Source organism: Zalophus californianus, chromosome 1 (genome assembly GCF_009762305.2).
Source record: "Zalophus californianus isolate mZalCal1 chromosome 1, mZalCal1.pri.v2, whole genome shotgun sequence".
In the NCBI taxonomy this organism is placed as follows: domain Eukaryota; kingdom Metazoa; phylum Chordata; class Mammalia; order Carnivora; family Otariidae; genus Zalophus; species Zalophus californianus.
The window spans coordinates 197,286,122-197,307,999 of NC_045595.1; the positions used below are offsets into that span (position 1 = coordinate 197,286,122).

At 35.2% G+C, this 21,878-nt stretch overlaps 1 protein-coding gene across 3 annotated transcripts in view; it reads left to right on the top strand.

Annotated features, from left to right (window-relative positions):
- The window catches only part of GABPA (GA binding protein transcription factor subunit alpha), a 35,166-nt gene extending 14,434 nt beyond the window's left edge, over positions 1 to 20,732 (top strand). For all 3 annotated transcript variants that reach the window (XM_027582871.2, XM_027582870.2, XM_027582873.2), the window contains exons 5-10: positions 955 to 1,200; positions 7,815 to 8,009; positions 10,932 to 10,985; positions 11,944 to 12,084; positions 12,321 to 12,513; positions 17,255 to 20,732. In XM_027582871.2, coding sequence (XP_027438672.1) covers positions 955 to 1,200; positions 7,815 to 8,009; positions 10,932 to 10,985; positions 11,944 to 12,084; positions 12,321 to 12,513; positions 17,255 to 17,483 — 1,058 coding nt within the window. In that variant the 3' untranslated portion in view covers positions 17,484 to 20,732. The remainder of the gene's footprint in view (positions 1 to 954; positions 1,201 to 7,814; positions 8,010 to 10,931; positions 10,986 to 11,943; positions 12,085 to 12,320; positions 12,514 to 17,254) is intronic.
- Positions 20,733 to 21,878: the final 1,146 nt, after the last annotated feature.

The following is a 21,878-nucleotide window of genomic DNA, read 5'->3' on the forward strand; positions in this document are numbered from 1 at the left end:
CAGCAATACATTTTATTATAGAGTTGGTTTTCAGGGAGGATTGAAGTTGAGTTTTAATCTTTCAAATACACTTTGATTAAATTTGATGCAGATTGTTACAGAATCAATGACCAAACAGTAGCTGTTAAGTAATGATAGTTTTTTAGAGCTGTCATTGTAACAGAAGTATCTGAGATGATTTTATGAAGAGCTAGTTTATTTGTTTTGAATATCTTAAGAATTCGGGTTTTTTTTTTTTCATTCAACTGAAAATGGAAATCAGAAGTTAATAATGTGAATTTAATTTTACAAACTCAGTGCCTATTCATTTTTAAACATGTACTTTGACCTTTGCAAAGAAAAGCAATCAGTAAATAATTTTAATTTGCTTAGAAGGACTTTTAAAAATTCTACAGGTGGGTAGCTACTCATTTATATTTTCCTTAGTCTGGTTTTTATTTTCTAATCCATATTGGTACTTTTTTTCTAATAAATGTTTATATGTAGCTGTGTGTGGTGATGGTGATGGTGTTTTTATATCCTTTTAGACTTACAGAAAAGTTGCAAGAGTAGTAAAAGAACTCCTGGATGTCCTTTACTCAGATTCTCCAAATGTTAACTTTTATTACATTTGCTTTATTCTCCATCCACCTGTCCCCACATTATTTTTTTTTTTTTTTGCCCAGTTGAAGAATAAGTTGCAGACATGATTTCCTTCTATCCCTAAATGCATCAGTGTATGTGTTTTCTAGAAATAAGGAATTCTTTTATATGACTACATTACAGTTATCAAAATCAGGGAATTAATATTGACACAATACTATTATCTACTGAAGTTCTAGTGAATAATTGTACTTGTGTCTAAAAGAGAGCATTTGCTCTACCATTTGAGAACATATAAATTAAGCTAAATTTTATTTTTTAGTGGCTTTTGTGTTTTCATTTAAATTTACTTTTTTTTCCCCACTCTTTAAGGAATTGAACCTAAGCTAAACATCCTTGAAATTGTTAAACCTGCGGAAACAGTTGAAGTAGTCATTGATCCAGATGCCCATCATGCTGAAGCAGAAGCACATCTTGTTGAGGAAGCTCAAGTAATAACTCTTGATGGCACAAAACACATTACAACTATTTCAGACGAAACCTCAGAACAAGTGACAAGATGGGCTGCCGCTCTGGAAGGTTATAGGAAAGAGCAAGAACGCCTTGGGATACCTTATGGTAATAAAATGCTTAATTACATGTTAGTAGAACAATAAGAATTAAGCTTGACATAGAAGACACTAGGGTGAGTAAGTTATAATCTATTTTAAATGAAAAGTTTTTAGGAAGAATACTTATTTTCTGTATCTCTCTTTTTATCCCCTTTGGACAAATATTGTCCTGGGTGCTAGGAATACAAAGAAATTAAAAAAAAAAAATTCTGTCTTTAGGGTGTTCATAGTGGAGTTGAAGAGAGAGAAGATAAATGAAAAGAGAGAATTACCCTTAAAAGTAGCATGGTTTTAAGCTGTCAGTAACTTAGATAAAGGGAATATGCTATTAGGATCTCAGAGAGATCAGGGACACCTGAGTGGCTCAGTCAGTTGAGCATCCGACTTTTGACCTTTGCTCAGGTCATGATCTCAGGGTCCTGGGATCAAGCCCCAAGTCGGGCTCCATGCCTCAGCGTAGAGTCTGCTGCTCTCCCTCTGCCCCTCCCCCACTAAAATACATAAATAAATCTTAAAAAAAAAATCTCAAAGGGATTGCAGTGGCCTGGGGAACATTGGGAAAAGGTTTATTATTATAGACAAACTATTGAGCATAGGACAGTCCATACAGGAAATGTATGTGCAAAAGTTAGACACGGGAGTGAGTATGTAGGAGTAGCGAGAAGATTTGGTGGAGTTATCTCTAGTATAGAACTGCTTTTGATTGATGGACATGACCATGGGAGATGAATATGGCAGTAGTATATGACATACGTTGGAGCAGGTAGAGACTAAATGAAGGGAAAACAGGAGCATGTTATAGTTGAGCTGTGACTAGGTGATAATGTCTAGGTTAGCCTAGACTTGATAATTTATGTGGGAAGAGTTGAATGAAACCAGTGATGGGGCTGAGCGACTGACTAATGGATTGTGTGAGAGTAGAGAGGAGAGATTCAAGTACTGATGCAACTTCTCAAGCTTGGGTGACTAGGGCAGTGATCATAGTGATCATACTAAAGAACCCTGGTTACATCTTCATTTCATATTTAGTGAACTACCTATGCCAGGCATCAGGGTTAAACGCCGGACTTTCAATGGCACATAAGAAAGAAAGGCCGTGCCCTCAAGCGCTTAAGTGGGGGAGGTGGGGAAGTCTGGTATTGGAAAGATTTTTCGAGGGAAAATGTTGGTAGTGCTTCATTTGAAGTGATAGTACATATTTCAACTGAAGGTAGCCAGGTACACAAGATTTGGACTGGAGATAAAGATGTTTTCTGAGACTTAGCTGTGTTGAGTTTGTATTGAAGCTGTGCAAGTATATACAGTCTGTGATGGAGAGAGATAAAATGGAAAGGAACACAATGTTAAAGGCTGGAGCTCGTCGGCATTTCAGGTTGAGGAAAAGGAATGGAGACATGGAATAGCTGAAGAGATAGAAGGAAAATAAGAACTGTATATAGTGTCTCTGAAATTGAAAAAGAGTTTTAGATGGACAAGAGTGGCCACGTTGCTGACAAAGTAAAAAAAATGCCAACTGAGTAGTATCTATTAAATTTGGTGATCAGAGGCTCATTGGTAGATTTAGAAAAATAACTGTAGAGTTAGACAAAGCTGAATTATAGGAAAGAATAGACATTATAGAAGTAGAGAAGACAATATTAAGCTTTGGGGGGCAAATGGGAGGAGTGTTGGGGGATAAATATTATTGAAGTTTCATGAGTTGTTAGTAACCTGAGTATTTGTAGATAAAATGGTGTGGCACGAGCAGGAGGATAGATGAAGGAAGCCAGGAGAGGGGCTTTTAATTGGAACCTAAGAAGGTAAGCCCAATTTGAAGGATCAGATAGAGCCATTCCTCAGCTATGTGATTGACAATATTGTTATTTATTTTTGACTTGTAAAAGCTAGCATAGATGTCATGCTTGACCTTATTGTTAGTGAGTTTGAAGTCACCTTTGAGAGGGGAAATGCTCAGAAGGAAAGAAGAGAGCATAAAAACATTTGAAATAATATTTTACGTAGTTTACTAGACTTTCAACAAGAACCCTTCAGTAATAGGATCTTGTATGGAGAGTAGTATATAATAATGAATTGTAGAGAGCAAGATTATAAACTCTGACTCGAGTACCTACCAGGGGTATCATTTACTTAGAATAAAGCTCTTTTAAAACACTTGGGGTTTATTTAGGTACAGGAAGACTTTTTAAATCATTGATTTTTTTTTTCTGTCATGAAATTGTTAGCAACTGGGAAGTTTTAGAAATTTGATTACTGTTTTCTTAGGAAACTATGATTTCAGGTTTCTGTGTCTGTACCTAAGGGTAGTCATTTTGAAATTGCTTAATTCTCTGCAAAATTGAAATATGGTTAACTGGTCATAGCTACTTTAAATCTCTTTGAAATACTGATTCACACTGGACAGTTCCCTAAAGTTCGTTTTACACATATCAACTTTGTATCTTGACAGGAGCTTAGAGCCACCTCTTCATATATATATATATATAATCCCTTCACTTTTATATTTTTCCAGGACTCTAATTCTTTTTCATGCTGATTGATGGATTGTTTTTACTATTTCACATTTAAAAACTACAGATGAAACTTAGTGAATTCATAGTAGTTAGAAGTCTGGCCAAATGGGAATGTTAAAACTGACTAAAAGTAAAATTAAAGTCAGTATTCATTCTTGTCCTTTATTAAACAATATTGAAAAGATGGCTCTGCTTTTTAATTTTTTTTTATTTTTTATTTTTTAGTCCAAAACTTCACAGATATTTTAAGAAAGAGGACAGAACTAAATTTATTTCCAGTGTTGGAAAAAAATCATAAATATACCCAAGTTCAACCACACTACTGACAGAATTGCTACTGAGTTTCAAAAGAGGGCAATGTGTTACCTGTAAAAAAAGTTGCTCTTATTTTAAGGTTGATTTTACTTTCCCCTACCAGGGTATCAATTGTAATGTAAGTTGCATATTGTAGCAGTTTAACGGTTTAGTGCCACCTCTGCCAGGCATCCTGTTAAAGGCTGGACTTTCAGTGGCACATAAGAAAGATAGGCCGTGCCTTCCAGTGCTTAACGGAGGGAGGTGGGGAAGTCTGCTTTTTTATTTTTATTTTTTTCTTCCAGTTGTTTGAATAATAAAAAAGAAAGATACATACTTATGTTTTTGGCTCCCAGAATTGTTAGATATTCACATTTAAAAATATTATATATTCACACAAAACTAAAGTTTTACAGATAGAGTTGATTTGTATATAACTAGCTCTCCAGTTCACAGTTCTCCCCCAGTCTCACGGGGGAGCTCTCATTGTGTATCTGTCACGTCTGGTTTAAAGAAAGTCAGTCTTACGAAAAACAGTTTTCCTTTCTTTAGTCCTGCTCCCCACTTGCAACCACTTTCCACTTCACTGCTTTTAATCATTATTAACTTCTTGTTACAGTACATGAGGTTTAGTTCTTTTATATTGTTTTCCCCTGCAAAGCAAATAAAACCTTATCTTTCCCCATTTTGTGAATATTCTTACATAACTTTTATTTTAAGTCGTTAGTTATTTGTGTGTATTGTGAGAATTTTTCATATAAATGTGACTGCATTTTGACAACTTCTGGTTTTCCTGAAGTTCCACGTTGACTTAATTTTTAGTTTGTGGGTTTCTGTATATACCAAGACTGACTTTCTCCCATTTCCATCACTCTGTTTTGTGCCTATAATTTTTCCCAAATTCTCAAGTATTTCTAGATTGGTTCTTTTGTAATCTGCCACAGCGCTGTCTGTCATCCTCGGACATCCTTGACTTTCTCTGGTGCTGGATCCATTTTCCAGGATCTTTTATTTTCCTTTTTCCTAGTTTTATTCTCACATTTACTCATTATTCTCTCATTTCTCCTTACAGGTTTCCTTAGAAAGGGCACCTAGGAAATAAAAGTTGTTTTTATTTTTGGTTTGGTGGGGTGTTTTTTGTTTTTTGGTTGTTTGTGGGTTTTGTTTTGTTTTGTTTTTTTGGTGAGGGAGACTACAAATCTGGAGAATTGGTCAAACACTGACAGGAGTAGAAGGTTGGGCTGAGGATTTAGGGTTGCCATGTATGTGAATGCTGCGTTCTAGAAGTGGAAAGGGAAGTGCAAAGGGTCTCACTCTTCAGTTTGTAGACTTTTATTACTGGGATCAGTATCCATTTCATGTCTGTCCCAAAAGTTCTGGGATGTAGGGATGTGGAAGGGGGGTTGAGGGGGGGATATGGACATATGTGTGGGGATGCTTCTGTTCAGTTGGCTCCTGAGAATGAAGGAGAGGCCCTGGAGGTTCTGACCACACCATACACTTTAAATTAGTCCCTCGTTTTCCATTTACACCTCTCCTGCTACCTGGAACCAATATTGACATGAGTCAGTAAAGGGGTTCTGCAGTCAGGAAACGCTTACTTCTTACTATATCCTCCTTGATAGATATTTTAGGTCATAGCTTCTACTTCACTTGATTTTCACTCTGCTGACTATCTTCACAAATTAGTTGAAAATCTTCCATCCGTTTATCATTTTCACTCATGTTCCTATGAGTTTACTTCATTTAAAAATTCCTTTAGTATCATTTTACTAGGATCTTAGAGAAATAAGCAGGGAGAATATGCACAATTAGTTATGTTACACCAGAAGTCCTGATATTATTTAAGAAAACAAATCAGACTGATTGTATTTGCCCCAACTTTTTTGATCAAAAAAGTTGGGGCAAAACCACTTTTTTTTGGTTCATATTTATGTAAAATGAGGTTACTTGAACCTTTAAAGGGCAGCGTGGTTCAGGATAGCTGTTCTAACTTTCTATAACTCTTTCCTCTGTTATTTTCAAATAGTGTTAAAAAACAGAGCCAGTAGAGGCATCTGGCTGGCTCAGTCAGAAGAGCATGTGACTCTTGATCTCGGGGTCGTGAGTTCAAGCTCCATGGTGGGTGTAGAGATTTTTAAATAAATAAAACTTCAAAAAACAAAGCAAAACATAGCCCCTGGCTTTCTCAGTTCCTGTCTGTTCCCTTATTCCACTTTTATCTGGACTTCCTCTTTTTCTTTGGTGTTCCTGTGCTACTCAATTTAGATCCCATTCCCTCCAGTTTCTCATTGTGCTCCACTCACCTGGATGTGATCTGTGGCTCAGTTTGAAAAATCCAAAGGTGGTGCACTGCTCCAGCCCCTTAAACTTTACCATGGACCTTTGTACTCAGCTGCTGTTGGATTGGGCAGAACTATTTGAGCTACTCCTTTGAGCGTGGCCTGTTGTGCTTTCAGTGAAAACTTCTTGGCCGTGTTCAGGTTCTCCTGGGCTCAGAATGAAGAATGGGTCAGGTTTCCCTTTGCTTCCCCCTTTGCTTTCTCCTGAATAGATATTGATACCATGAAGGTCTCTGACTGTTACTGCTTTGTCTTCACCTGTGTGTATTTGGCTTCCATGGGGATATATTGTCACCTGGTTTTATTGTAAATGTACATGGATTTTTGGTTTTGTTGTCTTTTGCTTTTAGTGGTTTTTTTCTTTAATGTGTGCATTCAGAGACATTAAAAAACTTTGCTACCATCTTAGAATCCTTCTCCCTTCTCTTCTTTGTGAAAAGATCAGATAAAAAATCAGTTCTGTGGCTGTCAATCCTGTATTTGTTTGATTCATCTTTTGTTATAAATTGACTCTTAATAAGTACCTAAATGTCTTTTTCTTGCTTATTCCAGTTGAATAGCATGCGTCTTGGGGAGCATGTAACCAATACTATTTGGATAGATCATCTTCTCCATGCAGAAATACCTATACCAAAATTAATTCAGTTTTAATTACATTTATATGGGTAGAATACTCCATTAGGTGCCAGGGATACAACAATGACATATTTATACATGTTGGCCATCTTTTTCATTTGTGAACTCAATTAGATAGTAAAGAAATGATGAGGAAAATGACTATTTGGATTTACTTATCATGGATTTAACAGATTATGCTATGCATAAGGCATTGTGGTAAACTCTGAAGATACAGTGGTTTATAAGACACAGTCCTTATATTTAAGACCTTAATGTATTACAGGGAAAGACAGCTGAGTAAACATGCAATTTGCATGTTGTATTATAAGTGCCACTAAAGGGTAAATATAGGAACACCAGCTTTTTATAAGAAGCAAAAGGGAGGAAAGATTATGTTGTGCACATTTTGGAGAATAAGACTAGCTCCTCAGAAACCCCTTACAGTTTTCTTTTTTCTTTTTTTTTTTTTTTTCAGTGCACCAAATTATACACTGCTACAAAGTAATGTTTAAAACTTGGAGAACTTATTCCATTCTCTCCAGAGTAATCCCATATTTTATTCTTTCAGTTAACGCATTGAATTTTACATTGTTTTTCTTGATAAAATTCCAGACTAACTGATGTAAAACCAGGTGAATTCATTAAAAATTTAGATTGAGAAATTGAAAAGGAGCTGAGGAGAAAATACAGTATTAAAAACCTTTTTGAGTTTATTTACTTCACTTACTTGGGAAAAAAAACCTGTCTGGACTTTTCTCCATATGTATGTGTGTATGTATATGTGTACTGACAAATTAACTGTGAATTTATACATATCTGAGATAGGACTAGGCTAATGGTAATATTTTTCTCTTTAGATCCTATACAGTGGTCCACAGACCAAGTCCTACATTGGGTGGTTTGGGTAATGAAAGAATTCAGCATGACTGATATAGACCTGACCACACTCAACATTTCTGGAAGAGAATTATGCAGTCTCAACCAAGAAGATTTTTTTCAGCGAGTGCCTCGGGGAGAAATTCTATGGAGTCATCTGGAACTTCTTCGAAAATGTATAAAATTTGAATTGTTATCTATTTGCACTGTAACTTGAATTTAACTTTATTTCTTTATAACTTTGTCTTCATTGTGATCATTGATAATAGCAATAATAATTAACACCTATTAATTGTATAAGGCTGTGCTGGGAGCTTTATATGTATTATCTCATTTAATCCCTCTGCTAATGCCACAAATCATTACTTTCCTTATTTTTTAGATAGGATACCGTGGCTTAGAGAGCCAGCCCCACAAGGGTACAGGGCTAGGGAACGGCAGAGCCAAGATCCAAAACCAGACTGAAGAACATCAGAATCCAGGCTTTTAAGATGCTGTGACCTACGCTTAGCTCTCTCCATAAATTCCAGTCGTTGACTTCTGTTTCATCAGTCAGTTCTTTCATGTACTCTTCATCTTCTGGAAATTTAAGATTGTCCACAGATTTCTTCCCTCTTGTTCTTTTCATCATTAATGGAATTAAACCTTCTAAAATTTCTTTTAATTGAATGGGATCTTAAGAGAAAAAGAAGTGTAAGTGTGCAGTCCTCTGTTTTGAGGTCTGCTAATTATAAGTATTTCCAGGTTGGTTCCACAGACATTATTATTATGATTAAGTGACTGTATATAGAAAATAGAAACTACTTGGCTGACCAACAAAAAGCTCAAAGAAATGTAAATTATTTTGTTTGAATTTTAATCCATCTTATATTTCAGTGACTATCTGTTAAAGTATTGTAGCAGTAACCTGTTCCCTAACACCATTCTACAGGCCAGAAATGCTAGCCAGACCCACGTACTTTTCAGAATGTGTGAATAAGACAAACTCTGACTTTGTTTTTATAATGGTTATGGATTAAAAGGTAACCGGTAGGGTTGGTTCTATTATGTGCCCAGTAAAGGAACAGCTCTGGTTGGAGGGATTTTCCGCAGGTATTTGGAGGCTTAGGGTTTTCATCTGGGGTGCATTCTCTGCTGCTGAATAAGAAATGAGCTCTGGAAAGAAGCTTTCCTTCATTGATTATAGTTTCTCTTTCATGGAATCTCTTAAATATTAGAGAGGAAAAGTGTATATTGACACTGGAAGTCTTACTGCATTCATTACATTTACAGGGTTTATTTCTAGTTTTTCTTATTAGATAAATAATTTAAATGTTCTGATTAAAGTTTTGTCCTTGGTTTCACAGGGTTTTTTTTTTTTTTCTACATTTCAGATAAATAAGGAAAACTCTTGAATTGTTTCAGGTTTTTAACATGTGAGTCATGTGTACTGAGAGGTATCCTTGTAGGAACTGTCAAGATTAGGGCAAAGACAGTGTTTAGACTACAGTTTAAAATTGGTGGGTTTTGCTCTCTCCCCCACGGCAGCACTTTGTTGTGGTTGTCTCTGGTTCTCCTAGCGCTTCTCAATCTTTCAAGCTTTTTCAGACTTTTCCTAGTATGGGGAGCGGAGGAATCTTGTGTATCTATTCATTTGCTTGAAGTGGGGAGAATGCTCAGAATTAGGAATCTGGATGAAGCAGTAACATCTCCAGTTTACTGAAAAGTTAAGCTATGTTTCAAGCACTGTGCTTTTTGAAAACATTTTCCTTTAATCCTTATAGCAGCCTCATGAGGTGGTAGGTGGGGATATCTCATTTAAACATGAGGAAATTAATGCTTAAGTTGGTTGAATAATTTACCAAAGTCACACAGCCAATAAGTGAGTGCTAAGATCAGAACCAAGATCTCAGGCTAGTCCCATATAACTGTATAAACCCCCAAAGAAAGCCCCCATCTGACAGGTAGGGTTTAGACTTCTCTTTAAAAGTTTCTCAGTCCTTTCCAGCTGTGTGTGTCTGGAACTGGATCCTGGCATGGCACCACAAGTAAAACTGTGCTCGGGGGCCAGGCTAGGACTCACTCAGTACACGGATGATCGCTGGTGGGTACAGCTTCACGAGAAAAGCATCTAATCTATGATAGGCACTAAATAAATAGGCTGAAGTATTAGAGACTGGGAAATAGGAATTCTCATTTAAGAAATAAAGAATAGCATTTGAGTAGGGGATAGCAACAGATGAGTAAAGAATGGATCTCTAAGGAGTTTATATTAGGACCTTTTACAGTGTAACTCTCATGTTGAGAGCTATATTTGTAGCCATCGTTACATTATTTCATTCACTTGTGACTTTTAGGACGACTACAGTTTTATTGAAAATTTAGCTATCTTTAAGGAGCATTATAAAGTTAAAGCAGTCTTGTGGGGCCTGGGTGGCTCAGTCAGTTAAGCATCCGGCTCTTGATTTCAGCTCAGGTCCTGATTCAGAGTCATAAAATCGCGGGGCTCTCTGCTCAGCAGAGTCCGCTTGAGATTCTCTCTCCCTCTGCCCCTCCCCTGACTCACTCTCTCCCTCTCTTTCTCTCTCTCTCAAATAAAATCTTAAAAAAAAAAGTTAAAGCAGTTTTATTCAAATCTTTTATTCAATCTGTTAGATTAGTAAGTTATGACCATCTCTCCGTCATCTTGACTGCAAATGCATATCTAACAAATGTATAAGCAATTTCAGTGTGGTATACGTGCTCATCTTTGATTTGATCTTGAAGATTTCCATGTTTTAAATGGTTTTATACAGATAGATTTAGATATAGATGTTTATGTTATGGTACTATCCAACTCGGAATCTGAACTGCTCTTTTATACTGTAAATTGTAAAAAGTAACTCCATTTTCCTAGTATTTCTTAACATTAAAAGAATTAGAGCTCTCCATCTGTTATTTCTCTTAAAAATATCTTTGCAAAGTGACTATCGAGTATTTTTTAGGTTATTGTGCCAGTAAGTTTTATTTAATGTTTTGCTTTTTAGTTTATTTGGTTGGTCATTTGAATTGAGTTTTACTAACTTGAGTTTGCATTGCTGGGGTAGATGTAAACAAAAATTTTTATGTGTGTTCTTCAGATGTGTTGGCAAGCCAAGAACAACAGATGAATGAGATAGTTACAATTGATCAGCGTGAGTATTCATGCCCATAATATATGGCCCATTTGTCAATAAGAAATTTTCTTTTAAAATTCAGCACTGCAAGGTAATAAAATTAGTTTTTAAACTTTTTATGAAGTATTTTAGATATACCAAGAAATAAAGTATAGTAACTAACATCTGTGTACACCATAAGAACCTAAAACTTTATATATCAACTTTACCCTGTTGTAGATCTCATTTTAAATGACTATCCTGAATTTGATGTTTATTATTCATTCTGTGCATATTTTATATTTTTACCAATGAGGCAACCACACTTTATAGCATTGTTTTACCAGTGTTTAAACTTTTTAGGTAAAATGATAATTAACTGTACATATCCATTTATAACTTGCTTTTTGTGTAACAGTTATGAGACTTGTGATGATTTCATTTTCACTGCTGTCTGTTATTTTTAAAACTCTGTGAATATCATGGAATGAGTATTTGTAAGAATGTGTGTGAGATTCTCTGGTTTATCACAGGGGTTCCACCCTTCCAACCTGAATAGGGATTACCACAGCTTTTCACCAAGTGGTGGTAGGTGTTGGTGTTCTCACCAGGAGTGTGAATGAGTTCTCATTTGACCATATTTTCTCCCAACATTTGATAAACTACTTCTAATGAAGAAATATTCTTAAAGCCAATGTTTTTATAATTCTTTGTCTAATGTGTATACACCACTAAGTTAATTGAAAATAAGACCAACTCTTATTCCCCAAGTTAAAGATTCACAACCCATAATGCAAACATCATACCTTATTCTTGGAACTTCTTTGGTAATTTTGTTCAAAACTGCTGTGGATTAAGGCTTTTTTTAAATGAGGCCCCTTTGTTGAGCTAATTAGAGGGGCATCAGTAAAACTAATAGCATTTTGTTTTTCAGTAATTTTTTTCACTGCTTGTATTAGAAGGGAAACAAAAATTTTCCCTCCGTTTTTCTTTGCAGCTGTGCAAATTATTCCAGCATCAGTGCAGTCTGCTACACCAACTACTATTAAAGTTATAAATAGTAGTGCAAAGGCAGCTAAAGTACAAAGAGCTCCAAGGATTTCAGGAGAAGATAGAAGTTCACCTGGGAACAGAACAGGTATTTTTACGGTATTTATAAAATTTGTCAATCATGTGTATTTTGTTTTATTTCACTGTATGAAAATATGAACATAGATTATTTCTCTGTCAATATTTAAACAGCATTTGTTAAAAAAAAATAATTTTGTTTTTAGCATGGTTGAGGGATGACCCAGAGAAGAACCTATTTGTTGCCTTTTGCCTGCTATTAATCCATGGCACTGTGGTCAACGCTTGTCCTTCTTGTCAATTTAGGAAACAATGGTCAAATCCAACTGTGGCAGTTTTTGCTAGAACTTCTTACTGACAAGGATGCTCGAGACTGCATTTCTTGGGTCGGTGATGAAGGCGAGTTTAAGCTAAATCAGCCTGAACTAGTTGCACAAAAATGGGGACAACGTAAAAATAAGCCTACAATGAACTATGAGAAACTCAGTCGTGCATTAAGGTAACCATTTATCATTACTATCGTTTATTATTTCTTTTTATTATCAAGCCTTTCTAAAAAATGACTTATTCTAGGTTTAACATTGTTATAAAACATTAAAAGACTTGTTCATAAGATGTTTATTTCATTAAACAGAGCTAAAAGTTTCACACTTACGTTAAAAGTGACTTTTTTTTTAAGATTTATTTATTTTATTTCTTTTTCCTTTTTTTTTTTTTTTGGGAAGGCGATGGTGGTTCCTTGTGGAAAATAAGATTTATTTATTTTAGAGAGCTTGTGTGTGCTTGAGCATGCAGGGGTTGCGGGGGGGAGCAGAGGGAAAGGGAGAGAGAAACTTTAGCAGACTCTGCACTCAATGCGGAGCCGGTGCGGGGGGAGGGGGCTTGATCCCCTGATCCTGAGATCACGACCCAAGCTGAAACCAAGTCAGACACTTAACCGACTCTGCCACCCAGGCACCCCATAAATGACTTTTTACAAAGATCTTTAGTAATAATTTTGAGGCACGTATTTTTTTTTAAGATGATTCCAAGATTATTTGCTTTTATCTGGTTGAAAAGCATATATTACTCTGTTTAAAACTTACATGTTTAATCTCTCAGTTTTCTGTCATTGACATAACAGATAAAGATGCTGTCATTTGCATAGGTGAATCGAGTATAAAATTTTAGCAAAGATGCAGATATTTTCTGTTTTTATAACTATGTGCAAAATGTCGACCCATATCTCTGTTATTTCTTTCCCTTCAGCCTGCCTGTATCTGAATATCCAACCTTTACACAGATTGAAATGAAATAGAATAAAATTATTTGTAACATAAGTAGTATGAATTTTTTTGACATAATTACTCTCAGAAATTATGCTTACCCCAGTGATGGAAATTCAATATGTACATTTAAGTAAAAAAGCAGGATATATGAATATATGGAACTAATGTCTTTTTTTGGAGAGTGAACATAGTGTGAAATAGCTCTGTAATTTATCTCTATTTCTAAATAATATGCTTTTACTGCTACTTCATGTTTCATTTGGACATTGTGAATTTCACACTGAGAGATTATGATTCACCTCTCATCACTACACACACACTCTTTCTCCCTTCATCCTAATGTAATTACATAATTATATGGAAATGGTGGTTATATCAGTATTCATTGTTAGGATCATGATCATGTAAGTTCTGTTACATATTTTAGCATGATTATTTTTCTCTTCCAAAATCACTGTTTTCTTTAGCACTCATGAGTAACTAAAATGCTTTCTTTTCTTTTCTTTTTTGTAAATTTTATTTATTTGAGAGAGAGCAAATGAGAGAGAGAGTATGAGTGGGAGGCGGGGGTGGGGCAAAGGGAGAGGGAGAAGCAGACTCCCTGCTGAGCAGGGACTCGATCACAGGACCCTGAGATCATGACCTGAGCTGAAGGCAGACAAACCGACTGAGCCACCCAGGCGCCCCCAAAATGCTGTATTTTCAGTGTGTTTATCACTTATTTAATCTCACATACTTTGCCAACTATCTAAAGATCATTTCCATATAATGAAAATTAAAGCTCTCATTTTTGGCAGTTGATATAATTGCATATATACAAGCCCCTTCAAAATTATAGATAAATTATTAGAATTAATCATTAAGATGCCAGGTCTCCTCAGATTGATATGTTTCAATGCAGAAAGTTTTTTTGTAGAACTTAACATGGTGATTGTAAAATTTATGTGGGAATATAAAGTTCCACAGTAGCTAGGATACCTGAAGATTAACAGAGTGGGAAGACTTGCTCTCCAAGCTACAACAATAAGACAGTGTGTCGTTTGCTTAGGAGAGACAAATAGGCCACAGATTACAATAGAGAGCCCAAGTAGAACCAAGAATATAAGAGTATTTGACTTAAAGATGGCGTGGGGAAAAGACATGAGGAAAAGACCTGCTTTTCAATCGATGGATCTCGGACAGTTGACTGTCCACATGGAAAAAAGTGAAACTCGACCCCTTCCTCATACCATACTAGATATCGGGTCCATGTAGCTTGTAGCTCTAAATGTGGAAAGTAAAATAGGAAAGCATCTAGAAATATCTCCATGATGTCGGTAGGTGAGGAAAGACATCAAACAGAATGGACAGCACTAATCCTGATGGAGAAAATTAAGAAATTTAATTAAGCACTTTTTGGTCAACGAAAGCCATTGTCGGGAGAGTGAAAGGCAAGCCACAAACCTGACATAAAAGTCATGTCTGAAGTAACTTAAGAACTCTTACAAATCAGTAGAAGAAATAGAAAAAATAGTCAGGAGACATGAATAGACACTACGGACTGGAGATTATCCTCATGGCCAGTGACTGTTCGCCCTGGCACACAGCCTCTTTCATAATCAGGGAAACTTGGTTGGAAACCACAATAAAATGGCACAATGTATATCTCAGGATGACTAAAATTTAGATGCTTGCCGATGTATCAGGTGTTGTTGAGGATGTAGAGGACCAGGAATGCCTCTACATTTTTGATAGGAATGTAACCTGTAACCCAGCAGTTTCTCTCAGTATCTACCAAACAGAATTGCATGCATATGCCCGCACTCATGCTTATAGCAGTATTATTTATAATATCCAAAAACCAGAAACCAAATACCTAACAACAGGAGAGTGAATAAATGAATTGTGGTAAACAAGAGTGGACTGTGTGTCCATGGAAATGAACTGGGCTACAAGCACTGATATGGATGAACCTCACAAATGCAATGTTCAGCAAAGGAATCAGACCCGAGAGAGTATATATTGTATGAATGCATTTATAGTGTAAAGTTCAAGAAACAGGAAGAGTAAATTACAGCATTTAGAGATGCATGTTTGGGTGACAAGCAGTGAATTACCATCATGGAACAGGATTGTTTTTAACCTTTTAGAGTGAAGCAGGGGTAGTGATTGGGAGGAACCTTGGATTCTAGGGAAATATATTTCACAATTTAAAAGGCTAAAAAAACCCACAAGTTTAAAAAAAAGGGGCAAAATCATACCCATGAAAACACAGGTACCGTGTACCTTTCTACTTTCTTCATTTTAGAGCGTGTACAAATGTGATGAATGCTATTATATGTGGTTGTATGACAGCATCTAGTAGATTGAAGGACATACTAAGTAAAATTAAAACTTAGTGTTCGTACTCTTTATCACCTCGTACCAAGAGACATAAGATTATACCAACTCCATTTTCCTCCTTGAAATATAAAACCACTTTCTTCCTTTATCTTACTTTTTTCTCAAGTGTCTATTTGTTACAGCCTTATATATTATGTAGAAATTTTCTTAAGAAATTAAAATACCAATCTCATTTTAAACTGGATGACAGACAATTGGTGGTTTGTGGGCTAAGATCTAAATTATGTATAAACGTAATTGGCACAAAAGGAAACACACGAACTCTGTCCACTGTGTTGTATCTCTCACTGAGAAAGTGAACATAATTGACTGTTAGACTTTCACTGTTCAGAAATTAAGGAAAAGGGACTTAATTTTCTGCGTATAGATCCACCTTTTCATTAATGGACTCTTGATTAAGTTGAATGACTTTGATAATAAGATCCTGCCAAATGTGGTAGTTTACAGCATTTTGGTACTTTGGGAAATAGTCGTTCCTTTCATAACTGCTTATTGTCAAATTGGTACAAATGGGTAGTGCAGTTTTAAAATAAAGGCTTCGAGGAGGTGGGGAAAAATATAATAAAAAACAAAACAAAATACAAGGCTTTAACAGTCCTCCTGCCTATAAAAGTCTTGACTTACCTTTTTTCCTTTTATTGGAATTGGCAGCACATAACAGTAAATAAACTCTGTTTTCCAAAGTAAATGTAAATCCAGCTCTATTCCCATCTCCATACATAGCAGCAGTAAACCAGACATCTAGAGGGGCTTCTCCAGATTTGTCTGTGTAGGTATAGAAACCTTGTTTCTTTATGATCTCCTCTTCCTTGGTTTTCTGTATCCTGTCTTTCTTCTAGCCCTTTACTTAAACTTTTGAGGCTCCATATTAGATTTGGAGAATTTCACTGAAAGGAGAGCCTTTACATATTAAATGACGGCAAAGGCGTGGCTACAACATAAGGGATTTTGTACAATGCAGAAAAGAAGTGGACATTCCCACAGTCCATAGAATATATGTATTACAAATTTCTCCTTTTATGTAGGTTCTTAATTATTAACATATTTTATAGAGGGCTATGTGCCAGTCATTGTGTGCTTAAGTGAGCACTTTGCAGAGACAATCCTTTTAATTCCCAACAATTCTATGAGGGTAAGTAATGTTTTTGTCCTCATTGTATAGACGAGGAATAAAGTCTTAGAGAAAATGTGACTTTCATGTGGACAAAATCACAAAGTTGAGACACTGGATTTTGAATCTTGACATTCTGACTCCAAGCCCATGTTCTTAGGTTCTATTACTGCACCCAAGGTTTTTTGTTTTGTTTCAATAATGTTCATTTTTAAATCAATATCTTATCATAATTGTTGAAATATGGTTTGAAAATTCAGCATATAGAGTTTTAGAATACTGAACATTGAAATTTTAGTAAGCAATGCTTTGAAGTTTCCTTGGATACTAACATTAAATATTTCTATATAACTTCAGTGTTAATTGCTATCAGGGAAATACAGTACTAGGCTCCTGCTTATGGAAGGATTTGTGAACTATTCTAAGAAATCCAAATTCTGTATTTTTTGTATAGTCCTAACATGTTTTTCTTTTTAAAGGTATTATTATGATGGGGACATGATTTGTAAAGTTCAAGGCAAGAGATTTGTGTACAAGTTTGTCTGTGACTTGAAGACTCTTATTGGATACAGTGCAGCAGAGTTGAACCGTTTGGTCACAGAATGTGAACAGAAGAAACTTGCAAAGATGCAGCTCCACGGGATTGCCCAGCCGGTCACAGCAGTAGCCCTGGCCACTGCTTCCCTGCAGACGGAAAAGGAGAATTGAGCCCAGGATCTTCTGGGAGCCCGAGGTCTTTCTTAAATATTAGAGCAAGTATTGCTCTTACCTTTATTACTGAATTTGAATCTTCTTTTATTTCTAGACTGTACAATCTGACGCATGATTTTTTTATAAATATTTCATACTCTTGTGAATTTGGATCTTTTTACTTTGAGCATATATTTTAGAATATGTGTATGTTAAGGATCACCACAATGTCTTCAGCACGAAGTCAGGTTCATTGTGGGATAGTTTGTTAACAGTCAGGAAAGCTAAACTGGTCAGTATTAATGTCTAGCCCTACCAAAAATAGCCAGTAGCATCTGAGGATGAAAAATAAATGAAGTATCTCCAGGAAACAGTCTGGCTTAACTATTTTTGAAAATATAACTGTTTCCCCTCTCTGCTGCTTTAGATGTTGCTTTACATAGAACCAGAAAATGGAATTTTTCATAGCTAAAGCATGTGTGCCTGTTTCATCTAATCAAGCAGAGCTAAAATATTCATATCAAATAAAATTATAATATTAATAAATTACTAAACTGAGAGTATCAAGTTATTAAAATAATTTATATATTTGCAAGCAAAGGACAATACGAAGTCGACTGGCAGAAGAACATTGCTGCAGAAGGAGATCCAGGTTGAAATCTGGCTTAACTCAAGCTAATTTTAAGGATTTTCTGTATAGATTATTCATAATATCAGGCCAAGAATTTAAATTATTTTAAGAGAGGCATTTAATTCTAATAAACCAGCTATTAACAAAAATTCTGAAATGATCTCTGTTTTTCCTGTCAGAGATTTAAAAAACTGAAAAGGTATACCTCAGCCAGAAAATAAAAGTTTGGTTTAGTTTGGTTTGGTATGGCTTTCTTTCTTTTTTAAAATTGCCCTATACTGCCAGTATATTATGCAGAAGCAGCTTATATAGTCATTGTGTTTCTGATGAAATGAAGACTTTAAATCAGTAAGCAGTACTTTACCTTTCAAGACAAGAGCAAATTACTTGCCAGTAGTTTTTAAAAAGAAATTCTCCAGTATAGGCAGTCTTCTCTCAAAACAAAATTTCCCATTTACTTAATTTCTTCCTTTTGAATATTATATATATGTGAGTATAAATATCTGTATACAATGTCCAGTTGACCACTATACACATATATATGAAGATATAATGATAGTCAAAAGGAAAGATATATTAAAACATAATAACTCATTTAAAAAATGTTTTAATTATATGATTCTCATATATGAAACTCTTTACTTATCACCAGCTAACACTAAACAGAAATGGCTAGAAATGTCCTTCTTTTTTGCTTGCTTGCTTTTTTTCTTTTTGTTAAAACAAAAAAGGTATTATACACGAATCATGAGATACTGACAAAGAGCTTTTAATCCTCTTATGGCAGAAGATTGATTCTCACACATTACTTTATGCATCTTCTCCCTCATCATTTCCTTTAAATCCATCCCCCTAAACAGCTTTATAAGAGCTCAGTTGATGCTTCTGACTAACTGGAGGAAAGGGCCATGGTTCTAAGTCAAGGAGGCATTGCTAGCGGTCTCTGTACTGGTCCCAGATGGTGGTTTGGAATGAACCATAAGGCAGGGATCCTAGGAGCAAGCAGGAGAGGCAGGATCTCTGGTTTTCTTCCCTGGTAACCTCAAATCATAACTTGAAGTGCTGGGCTGTAGGACTGCAATGTGTAATGTCAGTTCATTTATATGCTTAAGTCATTTAAGACCCTGCAGTGGATGCCTAAAAAGAGTAAAACTTATAACTTGTATTTTTACCTTTCTATAAACACATATGGAATAGACTGACAAACTATTAGTTTAATTTGGGCACTGACTACAAGAATATCTGAGTAGAATAAACCATATGAAATAATATATAGAAGCTCTATGTTCAGAACAAGTAGATCACCAAAAAGAAGGTTTTACTGCACCGTCTTGCAGTCTGGGGAGTTGGCAAGTCGCTTATAGTTTTAAAAAATACAATAAAATAAACTCTTCTGGTATGTTAGCAAGAGCTTAAAATTTTTGACTTTAATATTTAAAATGCTTTTGGGAAGACATTATTTTAATGTTTTAGCAAAGGTGACAGACTTTATGTTGCAACTATATGTATTATGTATATATTTTAAGGCAAGGAACACCCACATTTCTTTTAGATCTCCAAAGTCAAACTATTGCTGTTTCTCCTTTAAGCATTCCTTAGATTCCTTTTTCCGAGAACACATTCTCTCCATTTTTCTTCCTTTGGCAGTTTTTCTTTTATTCCCCATTATAACTTGAACAAAGATCATTCTCATACAGGATCAGGTGCTGCTGCTTTTTTCTTTTTCTTCTTCATCTGTCACCATCATTTTATGCACCAGAATGTAGGTGAAGTCATGAGACTGATTTCCCCAACTGATTCAAGAAACTTCAGTTACTTTTTCTCAACTTAAATATTAAACTATTTTCATTGTCCTTTTTGAAGTATGATCCTCAGAAAGCCAGGAGTCTTTTCTTTTATTGAAAGAGAACTTGCGTTGTAAAAGAAAATATAATTCATGATATTCATTCTTTGCTGTTTTTATGAATAAATTTTCCATAGGGGAATTTACAGTGTATTTAAAGGAAGAAAGATAAAATGATTGGTCATCTTTTGTACCGTCTAAGTACAAAAATAAGGAAATGTCCATTTTTGTTTTAAAACTTCTTTTCCATATGAGGTTCTCATTGAACCAACTTTCATAAGTATCTAGCCTGAAGTTTGGAAATTTGTGTTGATATCGGAAGATCAGACATATTAAACAGAATTGCTGTGTGTGGTTGATCTTCACATGGATTGACTCATCACATCACATTAATTTTTGTATCAATCCATGTCAGTTAATTAGGGAAATGGTTTGGTTGTTTTTCTCTCCCGATTAATGGTGAAACTCAAGTGTGATATTTCTTTAAAGGGTTGTGCCTCCAAATATTTTTGGTGAGGTCGGCTGTTTTCCACGTTCATCGTTTTATGCTACTGCCTTTTAAAAAGAACTAGTGTATCTTTGAAATAGCACAAAAATGTTTTAAAATTCACAATTATAAAACAACCTGTGACTAACTTAATGTCTTCACATCTAGGAGGTGTAAAAATACTGATATTTCAGTGATATTTCACTTGCTGCCAGAAAAAAATATTCTCAGTCTTTTGTAAAAGGAAGGAGGATTTTTGCATACATTTTTACTCTTTAAATAAAGACCCTTATACAGTCATAATAACAATTATGTATTGCTTTGTGGTTTTTATTTTTTTTGTAATTTTACATGAAACAGTTATTTTCTATTTTTACTCAGATAAAAAATATTTGTGCATAAAATGTAAAAATAGTAAAATGAGAAAAATAAAACTATTATACAGTATATTTCTGCGTTTTTGGAAGTTTTTTTCCTGCATAAAAAAATAGTCTCAAATTCCTGGAGTATTAGGTTGGATGAAAATATGACAGTCTACATCTGCTGTATTATACATGAGAGTCCCACATACTTAAAAACTATGCATTTGGGAAGAACAGATCCCACTGAACTAAAATTAGATATTAGAGTTTAGTCTTTAAGAAAATAAATGAGGGACTCCTGGGTGGTTCAGTCGAGCATCCAACTTTGGATTTTGGCTCAGGTCATGATCTCCCAACAGTCTTGGGATTGAGCCCCTTGATGGGCTCTGCACTCAGCAGGGAATCTGAGATTCTCTCCCCCTCTCCCCTGCTTGCACGTTCTCTCTCTCTTTCAAAATAAATAAACTTTTAAAAAAAGAAATAAAACCCCATCCACAGAGCCGAACTGTTTTAGAATAGGAACAGGAGAAATGGTAACACTGAGTACTTGTCAAAAGGCAAGCAATGACTGTTAAGTAGAAATTTTTAATAAACCTTTTTTAACTAAAAAAAATTACCTATTTATGTTGTCTGCATAAAAACAGGATGCTTCAGCCAGGACCAGAGTATATGGAATCAAAGGGGTCAGGGGAAAAGGTGCTCTATGTTACTTACGGTCAAGCAATGATCAAACTCTGATTAACATGTTTACAAAATTATGGTTTGAGTGAAACAAACTGCTTTAAGAACACAACCTAATTTTATCTAGTTTGAAGTAATGAAAATAATCAGAAAATTAGGTATATTTGTAATCCCAAAACACTGATTTTTTTGGTGTGTGTATGACTTTAAAGCTTAATTTGCAAGCTAAGCACATGTTTTAAAAGGCTTTTTACTACAGGTAAACTGATTTAAAACACTTAGACTGATTTTAAAACCCATGGTGAAGGACAGCTTTTTTATTTCCAGTGTGTCACAGACTGAAACTCTTAGAAAACAGATGATTTCCCAGTGGGGGAAATGGGGAGTTGTTTAATAGGTATAGAGTTTC